General features: G+C 37.1%; 1 protein-coding gene across 5 annotated transcripts in view; it reads right to left on the minus strand.

Moving 5' to 3' along the window:
• The window catches only part of ttc28 (tetratricopeptide repeat domain 28), a 145,928-nt gene that overhangs the window by 111,041 nt on the left and 15,774 nt on the right, over nucleotides 1–19,113 (minus strand). Inside the window, exon 1 of one of the 5 annotated variants that reach the window (XM_025909044.1) lies at nucleotides 4,236–4,553. The exons of the other annotated variants lie outside the window; for them this stretch is intronic. Within the exon in view, the coding sequence (XP_025764829.1) occupies nucleotides 4,236–4,262 (27 nt within the window). The 5' untranslated portion in view covers nucleotides 4,263–4,553. Of the gene's footprint in view, nucleotides 1–4,235; nucleotides 4,554–19,113 lie in introns of those variants that run through there. 5 annotated transcript variants of the gene reach the window in all.

Raw genomic sequence — 19,113 nt, forward strand, 5'->3', positions numbered from 1 at the left:
TTGCACAAGCAAACTGTGCATTAAAAGGAATTTGCAAAAGCATGTACTTTTGCATATGTCGGCATGTTTGTGCTCATGAGTTGGCTCTAATTTGCGGTACGTGGTGTTGAGCAGAAAGGGAATATTGATTTTATGGCATATTACATCATTAAATACCAGTCTGATCCAATTTAATACACTGCAGCTCATCTCACAGTGACTGCCCTAATTCACTATACCTTTTTCTGAGAAATAGGAACATTTTTCTCTTCAAAATAAAAGCACCTAATCACAACAACTACTGTTTTATTGTAACCCTTAATACTCATCCTTGAAACAAGTAAAGCATTTTAAGGACCATCAAAGCCCAGAGGAAGAATACAGCTGTGCAGTAAAACTAGAGCAGTGCCAGCATGCACTACAAGTGGTCGACTTGGCCTCTTACAGAGGTTTTCATCAGCCTGTTAGGATGGCTACTCAAGATGGGAACCACAGCGAGATGTCAGGTCAGCATGGAGCTATCACAGAGCAAACCATGCAACTCTTGTTCAAAGTTAACACTAGTTAAAAGTACAGTTTTAAAAAAAAACAGCCATTCTGTGACACCAGTCATAAAATTCATTAAATGAAAACAGCGCCCTATGCCCATGATGGAAATATCTTTAAAATCTATGACTAATCTATAGATATGACTCCTTACTGTTATAGTTCCACTCTTTTTGGATATGGGTTAAGCGTTATGTCCCATTTGGGGGAATTATTTATTTCATGATACACAATATTTCATCGATTGCTTATCAGTAGATTAGCTGTTTTGATGCTCTGGTCTATAGGCACACCAGTTCAGCCCCAGGACTCTTCTACTACAAAGCCATGCAGTGTGTGGTTTTAGCATTGTCTTGCTCAAATATGCAATGCCTCCACTTTTGAACTGAGCACTGATAACAAGCTGTGTGATCCCTCTCCTCTTTAGTGTGGAGGAAATGGTGTCCATATTTTCCATAAACAATTTCAAATTTACATTTTTCTGACTACAAAATAGTTTTCGACTTGCCAGTCTATTTTAAATGAGCTGTGGCCCAGAGAAGAGAGCAGGATTTCTGGATCATGTTCACATATGGCATCTTCTTTACATGACAGAGGTTTTACCTGCAGTTGTGAATGGGTTGGCGAACTGTGTTTGCAGACAATGATTTCTAGAGGTGTTCCTGTGCCCATGCCAGAATGCCTGCATTTTATACAGGGCCGCCTCAGGGCCCGAACATCACAGTCATCCAATATTGAATTTCGGCCTTGTCCCTTGTGCACAAAGATTTCTCCAGGCTGTCTGAATCTTTTACTGATAGTATGTATTCTAGATAATGAGATATTCAAAGTACTTACATTTGTGCATTGAGAAACATTATCCTGAAATTGTTCCACAGTTTCTTTCTGTTTTTTTGCAGATTGAAAAAAACTGGGGATTCCGAAACTCTGCCTCTTATAGATGCACTTCCTGAATAACCTAATTAGTTACAAAATTCTCCTTCAGTTCAGTTGTTTCTTTTTAGTGCCACTTACTCTTCCGGCTGCCCCATCCCAACTTTTTGCGAGCTAATATTCATGAAATACTAAAATTCCTCACTTTAAACATTTGATATGTTTTCTTTGTTCTGTTGTGAATAAAATATAAGTTTTTGATATTTGCAAATCATTGAATTCTGTTCCATTTTACACACACTCAGCTTCTTTGAAATCAGGGTTACATTTTCTTTTGACAAACTGTCGAAACTCATTGTTCCATAAGCAGCTGAGCTAATAATCTTATTATAACAAGCTTGCTAATTAGCAAATACATTATTTTTTATTGAATAAAATTATCCACTTAAACAATGTCCATGTGAATCAGTGTGATTTTGATTAGCCCACCTTTGACTCACATACTTAAACTGATTTAATTAAAAAGAAGCTTATTAGACAAGCTCATTACAGCAAGAACATGTTGTGTTCCTTGCTTCCTTTACCAAACAGTATGTAAACTCCTTCCCCGATTTAAATATACATGTGTATTTTTTTTAATGTTTTTTTTACTTTACTAGCGATTCACTTTTTAATCACAACAGTGGACTTTGACTCTGAAACACAGATGGCGAAGAAGATTTTAAAAATAGTGTTGGAAATATAATTTAAAAAACCACATACAACAAAAAAGTGGATACACTGAATTATACAAAATAACTCTCTGGTTCCTTGTCTCCTCTCGTCATCACTAATAGCACTCTAACAGCTGACTGTCTGGCCTTTATTCCCACGGGGAGTTCTCTAGTCTTTATAGCTGGATCAACCACCTCGAGATCAGGGCAAACACTCTCTCCAGAAGAACTGCCGCTCCCTGTGATCTCTGAGCCAAAAACAAATTTGGTGAGGCATCGAATCCCTTGCCAGTTCACACTACCCACTCAGTAGATTGAGGTTTTAAAATATCAGCAGCTGCCTTATCTTAAACATGTTTTTTTTCCACAGGGGTTGCTTATTTTATCCAAAAACTAATACTTAAAGGTAGCACTTAAGTATTCTGAGCATTTCCATCATCTGTTTTACTACAATCCACAAGGAAAAACTTGGTCCACTGTTTTGCTGATATTAAAATGAGCAACATAAATAATATTCACTTTAAAATAATTTGCCACACTTAATATGCATTTCAAGTGGAAAAGCCAATGATGATACTAGTTATGCACACCAGTAGATGAGCAGGCAACCACATGCTGCATGGCCACAGATCAGGAGCCCAGATTTGAGTCCTACCTGTGGTCCTTTGTGGCATGTCTTCCCCTCTCTCTTTCTCCCTGTCTCACTTCACTGATAATCCAATAAATGCAAAAAATATTATGCCACTAAAACGAGTTTGCTTTTATAGTGTAGAAATTAGAAAACCATTAAAGTTATTGGACCTCATCTTCTTAAACATGAATATGCCAAATTCAGTGCCAATACATTCCATAGTTGTTGGACCAAACAATAAAATAAATATAAAACAACCAAAGATGTATAAAAAATTAAAAAAAATCACCCTCTGGCGAGCCTACTGTAAGTAAGTTAGGTGATTGCCATAGTGATTAGGTTTCATCCTGCACGCTCAAAAACAGAGATAAGGTAAATGTCAGTACCCTTGATGTACTGTCCAGAGCTAATGAGCTGATCTCAAGGTGACAATGTTTAATGTTTTAAAGGTAAAAGGTCACATATTCTCTTAAATTTCATTCTGTATTTGCCTTGTATACTGGCAGCTGTGATGTGCTGATGGTAGCACTAATGTTAGCGCCATCACCTCAGTGCACTGGTTAAAGGTTCCTTGGACTTTCCTTCTTCCCATGCTTGGTATATTTAAGGGACATGGGTAACAGAGGCCATGGTTAGTTACGTGGTGACTGTAACATGTCCATCAATGTGAATTAAAGACAGAAAAAGCTGTAAGTGGTCAGCAAGATTAGAAAAGTGCCATATAAATGCCACAAAAGTATAAATATATATCCCCTTTCAAGGACACAAGAGTAGTACCTTAGAAGGTATGTTTTGAATGACAACTGCTTTGTATAAAACAATTAAGATAATTATTGCAACATAACTGTTCTTCCATAGAGCTGTGAGATGTGGTCAATATATATTTGACAGAATTTCATATATGGAATAACATGAATAATAAGACAGGCCAGTAACAATGAGACCAATCATTTGGCTGGAATAGAGTTGGAGGCAACAAGCAACTTTTTTTTTTGCTTCAGTCATACATAGTAATTTTCTCAAGCAGAGGATGAATGCAAAGTGCAAGACAAAGTGCATGGATATTTACTTGTGCATGATGTCTACGCTGACTTAATGGTATTTTTTTTCTATTTAAGTAAAAGTAAGAAATATATATGCCTCTTGTACTTCTGCAGCTGTCCACTATGAGCCCGTTTTGTATGGTTTTACTAAAGGGAATCGTAGTGTTTCTGGTTGTGGATGGTAAGCTTATGGGACTTCATTCAGCTTTCTGGAATTTTTTTCCATCATGTGCATAATCCTCCAATAATCCTACACAGACACGTTGCTGCAGCGCCTTTCTGAAATGCTGGCTGTTAATGGATTATCCTTAATAAAGTGTCCGTGACTGCGTTTTCTTTCTCGGTGTTTAAATAGTCCCGTTGATCCCAAAGTCAGTGCCAGTCAGTCATCCGCCACATTCCGCAACAACTTTTGGAGTAGAGTCAACTTACAAACTACAGTTTACTCACCTTCTTTCTGGGCTGCCATTTCATCATATTTGTAAGACAGATACGCGCAGCAAGTGTCACAGCAGCCGATGCGGCATCTCAAAAACGCGCATTAAAAGACTGACTCCGCCGGCTCGCACCGGACCCGCCGGATGGAGAAGCGCAGACGCGACGGATGCAGAAGTGAGGTACTTATAATCCCTTTTATAATGTTACTGGAAACCACGGAGTAACACCTGGCGCAGTGTGTCCTGTCATCGTACACAGCATCATCTGTGCGCTCCAGCAGCTCCAGCAGCTTCGAGAACGCAACTGAGCCAAGAACCGAAAGAGCCGAGAGGGTAATCCAATACCGCCTCTCTCTCTGTCTCCCCCCCCCCCTCTCTCTCTCTCTCTCTCTCTCTCACTCTCACTCACTCACACACACACACACGTGGTAACCACTGTATTACGTACGATTCCGTTTAAAAGAAACTGATCCGTTTTCACTTAACAAGCTTTATATATGATTACAAAGCCTACATCGAGAGTTGCACAGTGAAGCATTCATTCAGTAAATATAGGAAGGTTCGAATTGACGGATCTTTTATTTGTGTCTCAAGCAGCCACTTTGCATTTGGGGGGGGGGGGGGAACACACATATTGAACTAAACATCTGTTAATATATTGTCAAAATAATGGTAACTATAAGTTAAAATAAATTCCTTGTTACATATTAAACTTTGCAATGTCTGTTAGTTCACACAAACAAATCAGATTTTTGTTCGTTTTTTAAGGCAAGTGTGCTGCCTGTTTAAAGGTTATATTTTCTTCTCAACTTATAAGCTGAAAGAGTTTTGTTCTCTCACTTCCATATGAGTAACACCAAACCTTCACTAGTAGGTCAAAATACCCAGCAGAATGAATAACATATCTGTGCCAAGGGAGTGTTTGGTATATCATCTGAATGGAAAGTATACAAAAAGGCTAGCAAAGAAAAAATGGGATATGTATATATAGATGGAGTAAAGAAGAAGAAAAGTACTTGTATTGAGGGGCTAGTCAGAGAGATATGAAGCTGGAAAGGATGTGCAGCAAGTTAGGGTGATTAAGGAGAGAAATGGAAATGTGCTAACCAGTGAAGAGACGAGATGAGAAGCTGAAATGTGGTTTGCTCTAGGAGGGAGAGCAGCTCATTAACTAATTGGAATGTTGGTGGTTCGATCCCTGACTGGATACCCAGTATCCTTGAGCAAGATACTTAGCCTTAAGTTGCTCTGTTATGCATTCATAGGAGTACAAATGTGTGTGAATGTTAAATAGAAAGCAGGTAAGCATAAAAACGAGTGTGTGTCTATTTGGAGAGTGAGTTGAGTGCTCTGTTAGAGTAGAAAAATCCATTTACCATGGAAGGAGTATTTTCAGGAGGTGATGAATACAGAAAATTAGAGAGTAGGATAAATAGAGGGAAGTTAGTGAATCAGGAAAAGTAGAGGATTACTAAGGAGGAAGTGAGGGAAGCTATGAGAAGGATAAAGAGTGAAAATGCAGTTTTTCCAGATAAACACATACATATGGAGGTATGGAGATGTGTAGGAGAAAGGGCAGAGGACTTTTGAAACAGACTGTTTAACACTACCCCAGAGAGTGATAGGATTCTTCTGATACCATGTTGTACTGGTACCATTTTTAAAGAACAAGGATGACATGTAGCGCTGTAGTAACAATAATAGGGGGACATAGCTGAGAAGCCATAGCTTCTATGGATGTAGCTAGGTATGAATGTAGTGAGGACATGCAGAAGGTTGGTGCAAAAGAAGAGGATGATAGAGATGGGTGAGATGGCGACAGATGATATACAGTGGTAACCTGTAAAGGGAGCAGCTTAAAGAAGAATGATCTGAATTTTGAACATGTACAAATTAAAAGGCATACAGTTTTAACTAACTTCCACAGTCACTTTACTTTACAGACCCAAAAGCTACATCTATCTTTTATCCTGTCTAATGTCAAATATTAAAAGTCAAGCTGTCGCTCCAAGCACCATTGCTTTTTCTTTGAGGTGGTTTGGAGCCATTTTTGTGGTGATGTCCGCCTATTTGAGGTAATTTAGAGTCACATTTGAGATGGTTTTTTGCATCTCTTTGTGGCTTTGCAAAATCACTTTGGTGTGCTTTTGAGGAATATTTATGTTCGTTTTGAAACCTCTGCAGGAGGGGTTTGCATCTTATTGTGGCTCGTGATTTTTGGTCAATTCCAGTTACAGCTTGTAGAGTTTTTGTATATTTGAGGTGGTTATGAGTCACCTTTCTGATAGTATTAAGTCAGCAGTGACGCTCACTTTGAGTCAATTTGGTCATAATTTGCTCTCATTAACAGCAGTAGTTTTGAGTCACTTTTCTAATGTTTTGAATTTTTTTTGCCTGTTTTGCATCTGTGAAGCTTTTTGAGTCACTCTTGTATATTCATCTCTTTGAGGTCATTTTGACTGAAACTTTTAAAAATTGTTCCACTTTTTAAAAGTGTTTTCAACTAACTTTGGTTAAAAAAAATCAACTGTCTCTGGCCCTCTCCTTAAAACTCTTTACCAGCATCTGATATTTCACATTCATACCTAAGGGCTAGGTTGGAGAAAATATTACATTACTTTATATTCTAATTCAAGGACTTGACAATGAGACTGGTGACTGATATAAGCTCTGACAAGTTTCTGTGTCTGTGTGTGCATGTGTATTTTATTAAATGTATTTTATTAAATACACATGAAGATTGAACGAGGCAAGAGGCTGGAAACAATACTTTATTTCATTATACGCCTTCATCCCCTTTCCTTGTCAAACAACATGACTGTCATCTGCATTCTGCTCACAGAAAAAGGACTTGTAGAGGCAAACACATGGTCTTCCAGAAGACATATTTGCATAACCACAGTAGCAATGCACATGTCCATGCAACACTGAGCTCTAACTCACACACAAAAGAGAAGTCAGAACCTCATCAAAGTAGGTAGGTTATGCAAATATGTATTAAAAAATAGTTACAGTTTGTTTGTTAAAGTATAAAACAAAAACAACAGTCAATATGGAAATGCAATAACTATGTCAGTGACATGTCCTGGTATGAATTCGCTCTGTGGTGCCCTGTGTGAGGTAAAACCCTTGAGGGAGAAGACTGACTCCTGCTGTGATGATGTGAACATCAAAGACAAACTGACTCTTATATAATACTGAAAACCTTCTAATCTACTAAAGAAACCAAGCTTTAAACTATACAAGTGCTCCTGACATACCAGCTCTTCTGTTGCTATTTAATAGAGCTACTACTACTAGTGCTTTTATGGCCTCTTCGTCTGTCTGTCATACTATTTAGGTAGCTCACACATTAAAGGAAAGCTTTAGTTTTAGCATTTCTGGTAATATAGGATGCATATATATTTTCTTCCTGAGAGTTAGGCAAGAAATTTCTGATCTTTGTATGATAAATGCAGTGATGTGTCTTTTTATTTTGTGAGGAAAATGAAAATGGGTGCAGTAATTGATTGAAATGTGTACACATGCATAGAAATACAGTATACGAAGCAAAAACGTTTGTGCATCCTAATGAGGTTGAAAGTCATTATTTGGTATGGCTAGCTTTATCCTTCAGCACAGTCTGCACTCTCTTTTAATTTCTTAAAGTAGTCTGCAGGAATAGCTCTCCAGGCTTCTTGAAGGACATTCCAAAACTTTTTTTGGATGCTGGTTGCCTTTTGTTCTGTTCTCTCTCAAGATGATCCTACACTGGTTTAATAATGTTCAACAATGATCCTGTTTCTGGGGAGGCCAGTCCATTACTGATAGTTTTCCAATGTGTTTGTTTTTTCTATCTAGGTGTGTTTTAACTGCATTGTACTATGCAGGTGATATTGAGCTATTTTTCAAGACCACTTTAAAAATTACAAGAATTTCTGGCTCCTTGGAAAAGAAGAAATGAGGGACTCTAGATGTAAACAGACCTGTGCTTTACCTGTTCTTTCAGGTGCCAGAAATACTACTTACAGTTGGCAAACTTCCATTATAAATCAATTTAGATGTTTTTAAAAGTTAATGCGGCATTCAAAATACTACAGACTGTATGTAATACAGTAATACTACCAACGCTATGTCACATATGTCACGTTCTTTTAAGGTTCCATTTGTGAAGCCTGGAGGTGGATATTTTCGAAGTTACCATCTTAGGTTTTTTTTTTTTACTAAACATGATGAGGACTACAAACACTCACAGTAGTGACTATGACCAGTCGTTAGACCTATCCAAAGTCATGCCCTGCTTTGTTGTGCTTCTGTACACCAATGGAGAACATAATTCACAAACAAAACATTATTCTATACTCAATTAGACTTGAGTGATCAAGAAGATAACCTCACAAAGAATATTGTTTAGTGAGGTCATTGATCAAGGGAGCCAAGTGCGATTTTTACATAAACATATTCCTTTTGTAATAACAGGAACCCTTTGTGGGCCATTAGGAAGGATGCAGGTTTACATAAATAGACATCTTTTATTTAAAGTTATACAGTTACCATGTCCATGCTGTTAGTATTGTACAAAAATATGTTTATAGAGAAAGCGGTGGCTCGGAGATCCATTTTTTAGGTGTCAAATGAGGATTAAGTACAGTTAATACAAAGCCTGACAATATGTGCCTTGTGCTTGCACCCAAAATGTTGTTGCATGGATGCAACAATCTATCTTTCTTAAAGCAGCAATGCTTTGCATGGAATGAATGTGCCAAGCTGCGTGAAAGAGACTGTCCACTCTGAGGATATATCTGTGTGACTGTTGTGCTGCATGCTATACCATAAAATAACAGAAAATAACTTTATCATAAAAATACGGTTATTTTCAGTAATGACAATACAGTTTGTTGCCCTAATTTTACATGGGATTTTGCCTTTTTCAAGTGCTTTTAAACATTAAATTAGGAACATTTTAATGTGATTAAACAATGAAATTACCTACAAACAAGGTCAATGAATGTGGCAATATGAATAATAATACTTAAATGTACAGAAATATACAGTTAACAGTTGGTTTAAATAATAATGGATTGCATGCCCTGGGACAGACTGATAGAGGCGAAGCTGCCATATCGCACCATCGGCCCCTCTGGCCATCACCAGTAGGTGAAGTGTCTTGACCAAGGACACAACGACCGAGACTGTGGGAGCCGAGGCTCGAATCGGCAACCTTCTGATTACAAGGCGAACTGCCAACTCTTGAGCCACGATCGCCCTAAATAGCAATAATAATTATTATTATTTGATGTTAAAAAAGTTTATAAGAATCATTTCATATATTTTTCCATAGCATTACATTTGAATTTAACAGTTCAATCTTTCAAATAACGGACAAATATTTGTGACATCATGATACATTTGTGAATGTATTTTAACAATCTAAATATGCATATGTACAGACAAATACATTTAAAAAGCAAGAAAATTATGTTTTATTACATTACAGTGATTTTACGCTAATTTACATTTGAAATGTGAAATCACAGTCTATTTATGTAAATTTAATGATATTCTAGAAGAACAGAACAAAACTGTAAAATACACAGTAAAATACTTTTATATTAGGACTTTTTCTTACAGTGTAGTATATTTGGTTTCTTAAAGAAATATTTCAGTTCACTATATTTCAAAAAGAGAGATTCGTTCTTTTATTTTTCAGGTCCACTTTATTTTTAGGATTAGACAGTGTCTTCCTTTGCACACTGCAAATTGGTGTCTCTGGCATTCTGCTGTTCAGTGTCATCCTTTTTCATATGTTTTTTCTGTTTGCATGGACATGGATTGTCCTTTGAATATACAGCTGATTTCAGGTTTATTTTAAAAAAAAATTACCTGTTATTGCAAAGACTTCTGAAAACAAAAGCCAAAATTCTCAATTTCTGATAGTTTAGGTTTAGGAGTTAGGGTTGATTAGACAATTTCTTTAATCTCAGGTTAGAATAGTTTGATCTGGAATGCATTCTCAATGTCCATATGTAGACACATGTAAGTTCTGCTTGTACATGACACCTTTCCATTGAATTAGGCAATCACGATTCTCTTAAATCACACCACGCCTCAGATGGTATCAATAATTTAGTAGCTATTTTTCAGTGTGAGTGTGTGTGTGTGTGTGTGTGTGTGTGTGTGTGTGTGTGTGTGTGTGTGTGCGCGCGTGTGTGCATGTGTGTCTGGAGGGGGGGTTGTTTATGCTCATGGCTGGTGCCAACCTCATTGTTTTTTTATGAAAACTGTAAACTGTGTATCTGTATATTTACAACCAGTTACAAGCAGCAAACAAAGGAGACAAAAGGGCACATACAAAAAACCAAAGGTATGCAAATAGCATTGCATTTGAAGGATGAATTCATTAACATAAACTGCAGCTCCACAGCGTTGTTGTTGTTACAAAAATATAATGAAATGATATGTAAGTCATGTATTTCATTTACTGTTTCACAACAATGTAACCTACAGCAAACTCCCCCAAACTGACTCCTTGGCTTGCCTGGCAGTATTTCAGTCATGAGATAATAGTGTGACCTCTGACATTTGAACCTTGACCTTTTCTTCAGACACAGAAACAAATGTTTGTCAGAGGAGCTGAGAGACGAGGAAAACTGCATATCTTTATCAAATCTCCATCTTATTAATCTCTCTCAGAGGCATTATCACTTTGCCACTACACACTCACACACCTATCACTTAGCTAATAGATACACGGAATATGAACACACACCTACACACTCCATATGTCAGGAAAGTCATTTTGATGAAGCACTTTCTACAGTCAACATGGCTCCTAAACTCACACCTTGGCAGTGATGGATGTAGTGGTTTGATGTGTGTGTCCTGGTGTGTACTGGACTAGGAGACACAGATTTAGGATGTGTCTCTGGGAGCAACTACATGTTAAAATTTAAGATGAGAATCTTCAAGGATCAAACACTGGGATTTAATCTGCTGTCTTTCAACATAAACTGATCTATGTGGGAGCAGAATTGAGTCAGTTTTAATCCATTGTGAAATAGTCGAGCACTCAGTTACAGATGTCTTTACAGTAGTCAGTGGAAATTATAACTTCAATTATATAATCTATAGTAAAAATATATTTAAAATGAAAATGATCAATATCAATAAAAATTGATATTCTGTTGTGAGAAGACCAGCACTTCTGGGTTTAGTTTAATATAAACTATCCACAACTCAAATGAGAGAGAGAGAACTCATTACTGCTACAGTCTCCTGCCTGTCCTGAATCAAGGAACTATGAATTATCGAACAAATAATTACAATTACGTGACTACTGTGGTAAGACTAGACTGAATGTATTCCACAGTTACAGTATATATCTAAATCCTAAACTTTCCTGAATAACCTTAGCATAACAATAGTTGCACAATAGTCTTTGTGTAACTATTGGGCTGAATTAGCTTAGCTCGTGCCGTCCTAGCTCGCTCTCAAGCTTTAATGAATGATTCAGCAACTTAGCAAACTAGCCAAAATATTCAAAACTTGAAATAAACTCAATCTCACCACAACTGGGTGCTTGAAAATGCTTCACACATATAAGAATCTCAGCTTCCTGGAGACTCAGAGCCTGCTCGGCTCCATTTTGTGTATAGCTTGGGTTGGTCTTCTGTTGATGTAGACGCCCTGGTACTTGTACTCCTCTACCTCATCAACATCTGGATCCCCAGAAAGGCACAAGTTGTGTAGTGATCTTCCTTCTGAAGTTTGAAAAATATGATTCCTCCCAGAGTGGGCCATAAAATCATCCACTAATGCTCTGTACACCTCCTACCTATCACCAATAGGTAGGGCATCCAATCAGTGCAATAACCATCAGAGTAGCTGATATGGCAGAAAGTTTTAATGAAATTCTGAGGAATAAGAGGTAAACAGATGTCTTAATATTGGATAAGGCTGTAACAATTCTAAAACTGAGACTGAAATCGTGAAATACAAACAGCCACATGGACTTCTGTCTTCCTGTGTCGTAATACTGCCCTACTGCTGACTCAACTTGCTGCCAGCATCACTTTTAAGCTTTCAATACTTTCCTAACAGAGTTGTTTACATATGACATAGATGGGTAGTGATATCCTAATTAGGAAAATGTTCGTTAAAAAAAAGTCACAAAGCTGTTAGTGCATCTTACAAATTTACACTTGCTATGTTGAATTTATAAATTCATTCACACTCTCAAGTACCACTCCATGAGGAGCCACAATGGGGTGACAGTAGAGCATAGTGAGAAGTAGAGCAGATCATCTGCTAATCCCTGACCACTCCAGTCTGCAAGCCAAAGTAGCCACACCTTGGCTCATGTGATTAGAGGATCACCAGAGGGTCCTTTGTCCCTCTTTGGGGGGATACTCCCACTGGGTTTAAATCTGGGACTCTCGGCCATTTGACCTTAGAACTGAAGAAGCTTCTCGGATGAGAGGTGAAACGTCTTCAAGCAACTTAAAGAAGTCCAGACGCTTTTCTTTGCAAACTCCTTTGACTACGATGACCTGGATGACTGAGAACCTTCACAGACAAGCCAAAGTATCCTTTAGCATGATACTGAACCCCAAGAGGCACCAGCAATAATATTAATTCCAACAGTAGCTAGATGGTAGAGACTTCTTTTGAATGCATTGCAGGTGAAACCACACTAGTTGTAGCAGTCGTTAGTGTTTGTGTGTTGATGTCTACCCAACTGATGTCTCAGTGTCAGGTATAATTATGTTTGCTGCAAAAGAATCATTGTTTATTTGGGTTCATTCATTCATATTATGTATTTGTATTTGATTTCAAAATAAAAGTCTTGTGTTTCTTTTATGCATTATTGAAATCTAATTTTTTGTTCTAAATATTTAGTGACATATCTCACCTGCACCCTAAGAAATCAACTTCTGTGTTGGCAGGTGTCAACTGATGTACAGCTATAGCCTAGGCCAAGGGGGAAAAAAAAAGACTTGCTGTCAGACTATTGAGGAATATATTAAGCTCTAGAGTAAAAAACTAACCTGAACAATTGCCTCTAACTGACAACTGTCCTTTTATTATTATCATTATTTACCTCCACTTGTGTTTCTTTCACATGTCATGTTCAACATATATCACCCATATATAACTTAATGGTTCTTTCAGCTGACACTAAATCTGGAATGAACCACTTGAAGACAAAATGTGCCAGTAGGATGGGTTATTGCTAGTATAATTACTAGTATAATAACTTCAACAAAAGTTTTTTTATTCATAATTTTGACACTGATGTTTTTATCTTTTACTGCAAATGTATACCAGTGTCAGAGTAAATCTGTAATTTTAACATGTAGGACATATAACAAAAACACAACAAAATTGATGAAAGAGAGAAAGAATGCTGCTTTTTATGGTTCTGAGATTTTACAGCAAATTCTGAAAACACTCTTGTGGACACAGCCCTGTTTGACACACAAAGGTGTTTAAATTTGTCAGCATTTAGTGTGGACATAGACTGAGTGTGAGATAAAGTCTGCCGCAGAGTGGCTACATCAGTCTGTGTGGCCTCCAGGCACCCACCACAAATGAGACAATTCATCTTTGCTCCCATACATGGCCACAAACACTGCCTTTCTTTGTGCACGCACGCACGCACACACACACACACACACACACACACACACACACACACACACACACACACACACACACACACACACACACACACACACACAGCTGTCTAATCTGCTTCTTCTCTGCAACCACAGCAGGTATTTCACCTGCTGTTGTTTCTCTTTTATCCACCTCCACTGCACAGACAGCGTCCACTCTCGCATCTCAGAGCTGCCTCTTGTTATCGGTGCTGCCCTGGTTTAGAAAATTTCAAGATGATGTTGTTTTTGAGGCAAGTCATTGTCCTCAAAATTATGTTTATATAAAACACAACTGTTTGCCTAATAGCCTATGCTGGGAAAACAACAAATTATCAAAATTAAGCCTTGAAAGCATTGGTCATATATTTGTCACTACTACATAATACCAGTAAGATTAGATGTCCTGTAGATTTAAAGAGAACATTATTAACAATAACAAAAAAATCTAGACACCTTCATTTATGTTGTTGTACAATTATTGTTTTTTTTCCATTTCAGTTTGTCTATACAGACTGGTAGATTTAATGTTTATTTTGACCACTGCTAGTCAGAGAGTACACAATCATGCTCAGACTCTGCGCTTTTCACAGATATATACATATAGATGTAGCATCCAGGCTTATGAGATGTGTGTCTCGTGAAACTGTTTGCTCAGGGGTTAAAGGTACACAAAATATCCAGCTTTTGTGTTGTTCTTTAACATTCCAATAAAAGAAATTCCAAGACACAAAAACAAGGAAATGACACTTTAGGTGACACGTAGCTATACACTATTTTAAAATATATGTTTATGTTACATATATCTCATTAAGTAATCCTTTTGTAAATTTGATTTAACACTGAGTGGACTGACACTGGCTTAAGTTACGCACACCAGAGTCCCCGTCTCAGCATTGTGACATAAAGCACCAACCAATTTACTGACCAGTTGAGTAAAAAGAAATCAAACTGACACTGACTTCAGCTAAAGTTGGCTTATGTCAATTATGTTATTTTAATGGTTATTTAAATGATCTGAGCGTTATATCAGTTTAATGGCACTGACATAGGAACAATTAAATTACATGGGTAGAGTACCAGAACTGTCGCTACATCAGCATAGAAGAGAGTCCTAAAAGATAAAGTTTAAAGAAATCCATGCACTGCAGCACCAAGGAAAATTGATTAAATGCCTCGTCTGCAGCTCTCAGGACAGTAAACTAGTTTAAATGATAGAGTAATTCTGCCAGTCCCTTTGATTTTACAGCAGAACATCACAAAAACAACTGCACAATTTAACATTATATTATATAAACATCACAGTTAACATAGGAAGAATATTTTTGCATAAGAAACCCCAATTTTTATACTAACAAAGCGTCCCATGTCAAAAGTGTCAATATTAAGCAAGTTATGATGTTTTTGTAACTTGAGTATATCTCCTGCCCTAATACAGAAAAAAAAAACCATACTGTTTGTACTAGCCTTTTTCAGCTGAGGTGATGGTGCATAATTTCTGAAAGGCCCTTAAATTGTTGAAAGATTTATATAACTATTGAAGAATAAAATTGTTTTACCTACGTCACATTAGAGCCCCGTCTCACTGCCAACCCGTCACTTAGCGACGCTATGTCACATTTTAATCTGTTGGGTATCTTGCAGTGTTATTTTCAAGCAAGAAAGCTTTACCTCGCTAACAGGTGTTAATTTGAACCATGACAATGATCCTTTTACTAAACTTAGCAATTTTGGAATCTAACTCTAACCAAACAGCAAAAACAAGCAAGTGAAAAATGTGAAGGAAACTAAACAGAATGAAAACAAAGTCAAAGACAGCACAAAAACAGAGCTCCTACACAAGAGACAAACTGTGGTCTCCTAGCTGACAGTTTTGTGAATGCCACCACTACCTCTCCTGCTCTCTTGATACAGAATTTGTCAGTCTCGTTCATACAGGAGCACTAGCTCTTGGCGACATATGGCAGCTGGTATACCACAGTACTAACAACTCAGGACACCTTGAGAGCTGCCAGCAGCTTCAACAATATGACCCTGAAAATGAAATGGGTTGGAAAACAATAGGGTTAAGCCTTGGTTAGGTTTAGATACAAAAAGAACTTTTCAATTACAGATTTTGTTTCCTTCCATTTCCCAGCTTGACACTCTTTTAGGCTACAAATCTCTTCTTATGGAATAATGGGATGTTTTTTTCTGAAGATGGTGGTAAAGTTACTGACCAGAAATATTTCCTCCTTCTGCACTGTCAAGTGGAGGTGGAGCAAAAACACAAAAAAAAAATCACAGCAAATGCACCAGTGCTTCGCACCCACTTCCAGCACTCACTGAGGAAGCTATAGTTAAAATCTTTGATGAATTATATATCTCCTGCCAACAGTGAAAGCTGCAAAAAGAACCTTGATTAAGACCTTTCCTTAATCAGAAATGATCTCAATCAGCTGAATGGGGAAAGTGCTGCATTTATACCAAGAACTATCATTGTGTGGCTGTGCAAAAAAAACAAAAAACAAGCAAAAAAACAACAACACACAATTAGTGGAATGAACAGGATTTCATCCTGTTACTTCTTATTGACACTTTTTCTTCTCATTTTTTTCTCACTCTGTTGCTGCATTATGATTAAATTTGTTTTATATGTTTGTTTGTTAGTGTTTTTAAAGACACGATTACACCTTGGGTTTGAGTAGTTTCTGCACAGATCCTTTTCAGATGCAGCACACACCTCTGCTCTGTGGGGCTACAAATTGGACCTCAATACCAGACGACTAACCTAAATGTGTCAGAGATTACTAACAAATCATACTAACTACCAAAGGCTGGCATAAAATATTTCACCGTCTGTCACCTCATAGTTACAACTTCACTTTCTACTAAGTTTGCTCTCACTGCCACATTTCCTGTCCAGAAGCACTCTAGTGATAGAATTAGGGTTAGGTTAATTTCTGCTCAGTCACTTAAATGAAATTTTCATCACAGAAAACCTTAAAGCCTACACTCACATAAGCAGAACTGGCAAAAGCACAGACAGATATGTGTGTTAAAAATACTCATAGTTAAAATACAGGTTTTCTTTGTTTAAGTAAAGTAAGTGAAAAAGTACCGGCTCTGTAATGTATAAGAGTATAAAGGTAAAAAAGTAACTCTTTTATCTACCAGCTACTGTACAAAGTAAACTGTATTTCAGCCCATATTAATATAATAATAACATAACATTAATACGCAGGCATACAAACTTATTTCAACCTAAATTCTAATTCTAAGAAATGCACTCAGCTTGAATTTGAAATGCAAATGCAAGCCCTAACCTTATCCAAGTTGTTGGACGTTAAGAGGTTAAAGGCCAAAGCAATCAAGATTTTCTGTAAATATTTTCTGTTGTTTACAACAGCCTACATGTATACACATGGGGACAGAAGATACCAGCACCAAATCAGCCATCTTCAGCAGAAAACCTGACTAACTGACTGAGCTACAGGATTCGGTTATGAGCCACTTGAACTAGTTCACTAAATATAAAATAGGTCAAACTTCAACAGGTCGACCTCAAGCAGCTTAAATATATGTACACAATACATGCATCAATATTAATAATCTTTAAAGATCATGCATATTATAATAGATATTATAATAGACAAGTGATATTTTACTGCAGAATATTTATTTTAAAGACACCATTTCTTGAGCCAGTGTCCTCAAACCACAAATTTCAACAGCATGTTGGTTTGTGATTCTTTGCACACAGTCAGAGCTGTGTGCCTGTATATTAGGGATAAATTTGCTTCACTTGGGGCCAAGAGTAGAAAAAAAACTATTAGAATCAGAATGTTTAGAGCATGTTTAGCCTCACAAGGATTTTATTCGCTAAAATCATTATATGAACCTTTATTTAATATGGCCATCCATTACTGTATCAGAATATGTATGACAGAAAAAAAACATGAGATACTGCATTTTAGATCCCATTAACAATTAAATACATTATGCTGATTAAACCTTCGAGTGCAGACCTTCACAGGGTCCTGTGAAAAAATGATATTTAGTTTAGTAAAGGATCTGACCACTTCTTCTACAGCTGACTATTTGTGATCACAGTCATCTGACCATAAAACAACTGTTATATCCCCTCTCTAACCTTCAGCACCTCTGTCTCTGTCTTTCAAACACAAAATAAATCAATGTGACCACAACACAAACCCATCCTCGACTGTGAAGGAAAGGGCTGGTCAGAGGTTCAGAGGTCAGATGCTGGGGTGTTGCTTTTGGAGAACATGATCACATGGGGGTGAGCAAGGGTCAAAGTCTAGGTGCAGCAAATGAAACCAAATAACGTGGAGAGGGAGGTTGTTTGCTTATCAGATCTGTCCAGTTGTGCATGCGTCTGTGTTGCACTTATCTGTGTATACGTTTGTGCAGTTTAAGGAAAAAGGTATTGATTTAGTAACAGAGTTGAAAGCTTTCGACATTGATCTCTTCCTCTGGAGAACTGGATGAGAGCAGGAAGGATCTGGAGGAGTGAGGGGTCAACACCTCTGCACTGCTGGCAGTACTGAACAGTAATAGGCTAATAAAACCATACTCTCCACCCCCCACGCCATAAGTTCAAGGTTTAATGTGTTCAGCAACACACCAGCTCTTACTGCAATGACTAAAGAAACAAAGTCATAGGATATTCGCATATTATAATGATAATATTTTAAACAATTTTCAGGCATTTGCAAATCACATTCAAAGTCAATTAATGCACTTGTAAATATTTTTACAAAAGAGATCATTGAATGATAATATTCAAATGATTGCTTTCCCCAAAAAATATTTAGCAATTTACACCATACATTAGCATGAATTTAAGTTAATTATTCTAAATTAATAATGCATAAATGAATTGATTATCATTATTATTTGAATTCTAAATTGTATGTATGTTTTTTGTCTTCAAAAGAGGTATAAAACCTCTTCAAACTATTTTTACATTGATAAACTAATGGATAATCACAGGGTAGTATAAGTTCCACTTAATCAGCTGGCTGCTGTTAATAGTGCTCATGCAAACAATAAGAAAAAAACAAATCAAAATCTGAAATCTGAGTGGGGAAAATTATGTTGATAAATTTGGATTCTTTTGTCATTAAAATAGCGATCGTTGTTGCTCCAATGCAATTTTACAAGTAGAAAAATTGAGAAAAATATTTACATAAACATATTACTGAGTGTAGGAGATTTACACAGATTGTAGTGACTGCATGCACCACTGGGCAA

The sequence above is a fragment of the Oreochromis niloticus genome, linkage group LG7, assembly GCF_001858045.2.
Source record: "Oreochromis niloticus isolate F11D_XX linkage group LG7, O_niloticus_UMD_NMBU, whole genome shotgun sequence".
NCBI lineage: Eukaryota > Metazoa > Chordata > Actinopteri > Cichliformes > Cichlidae > Oreochromis > Oreochromis niloticus.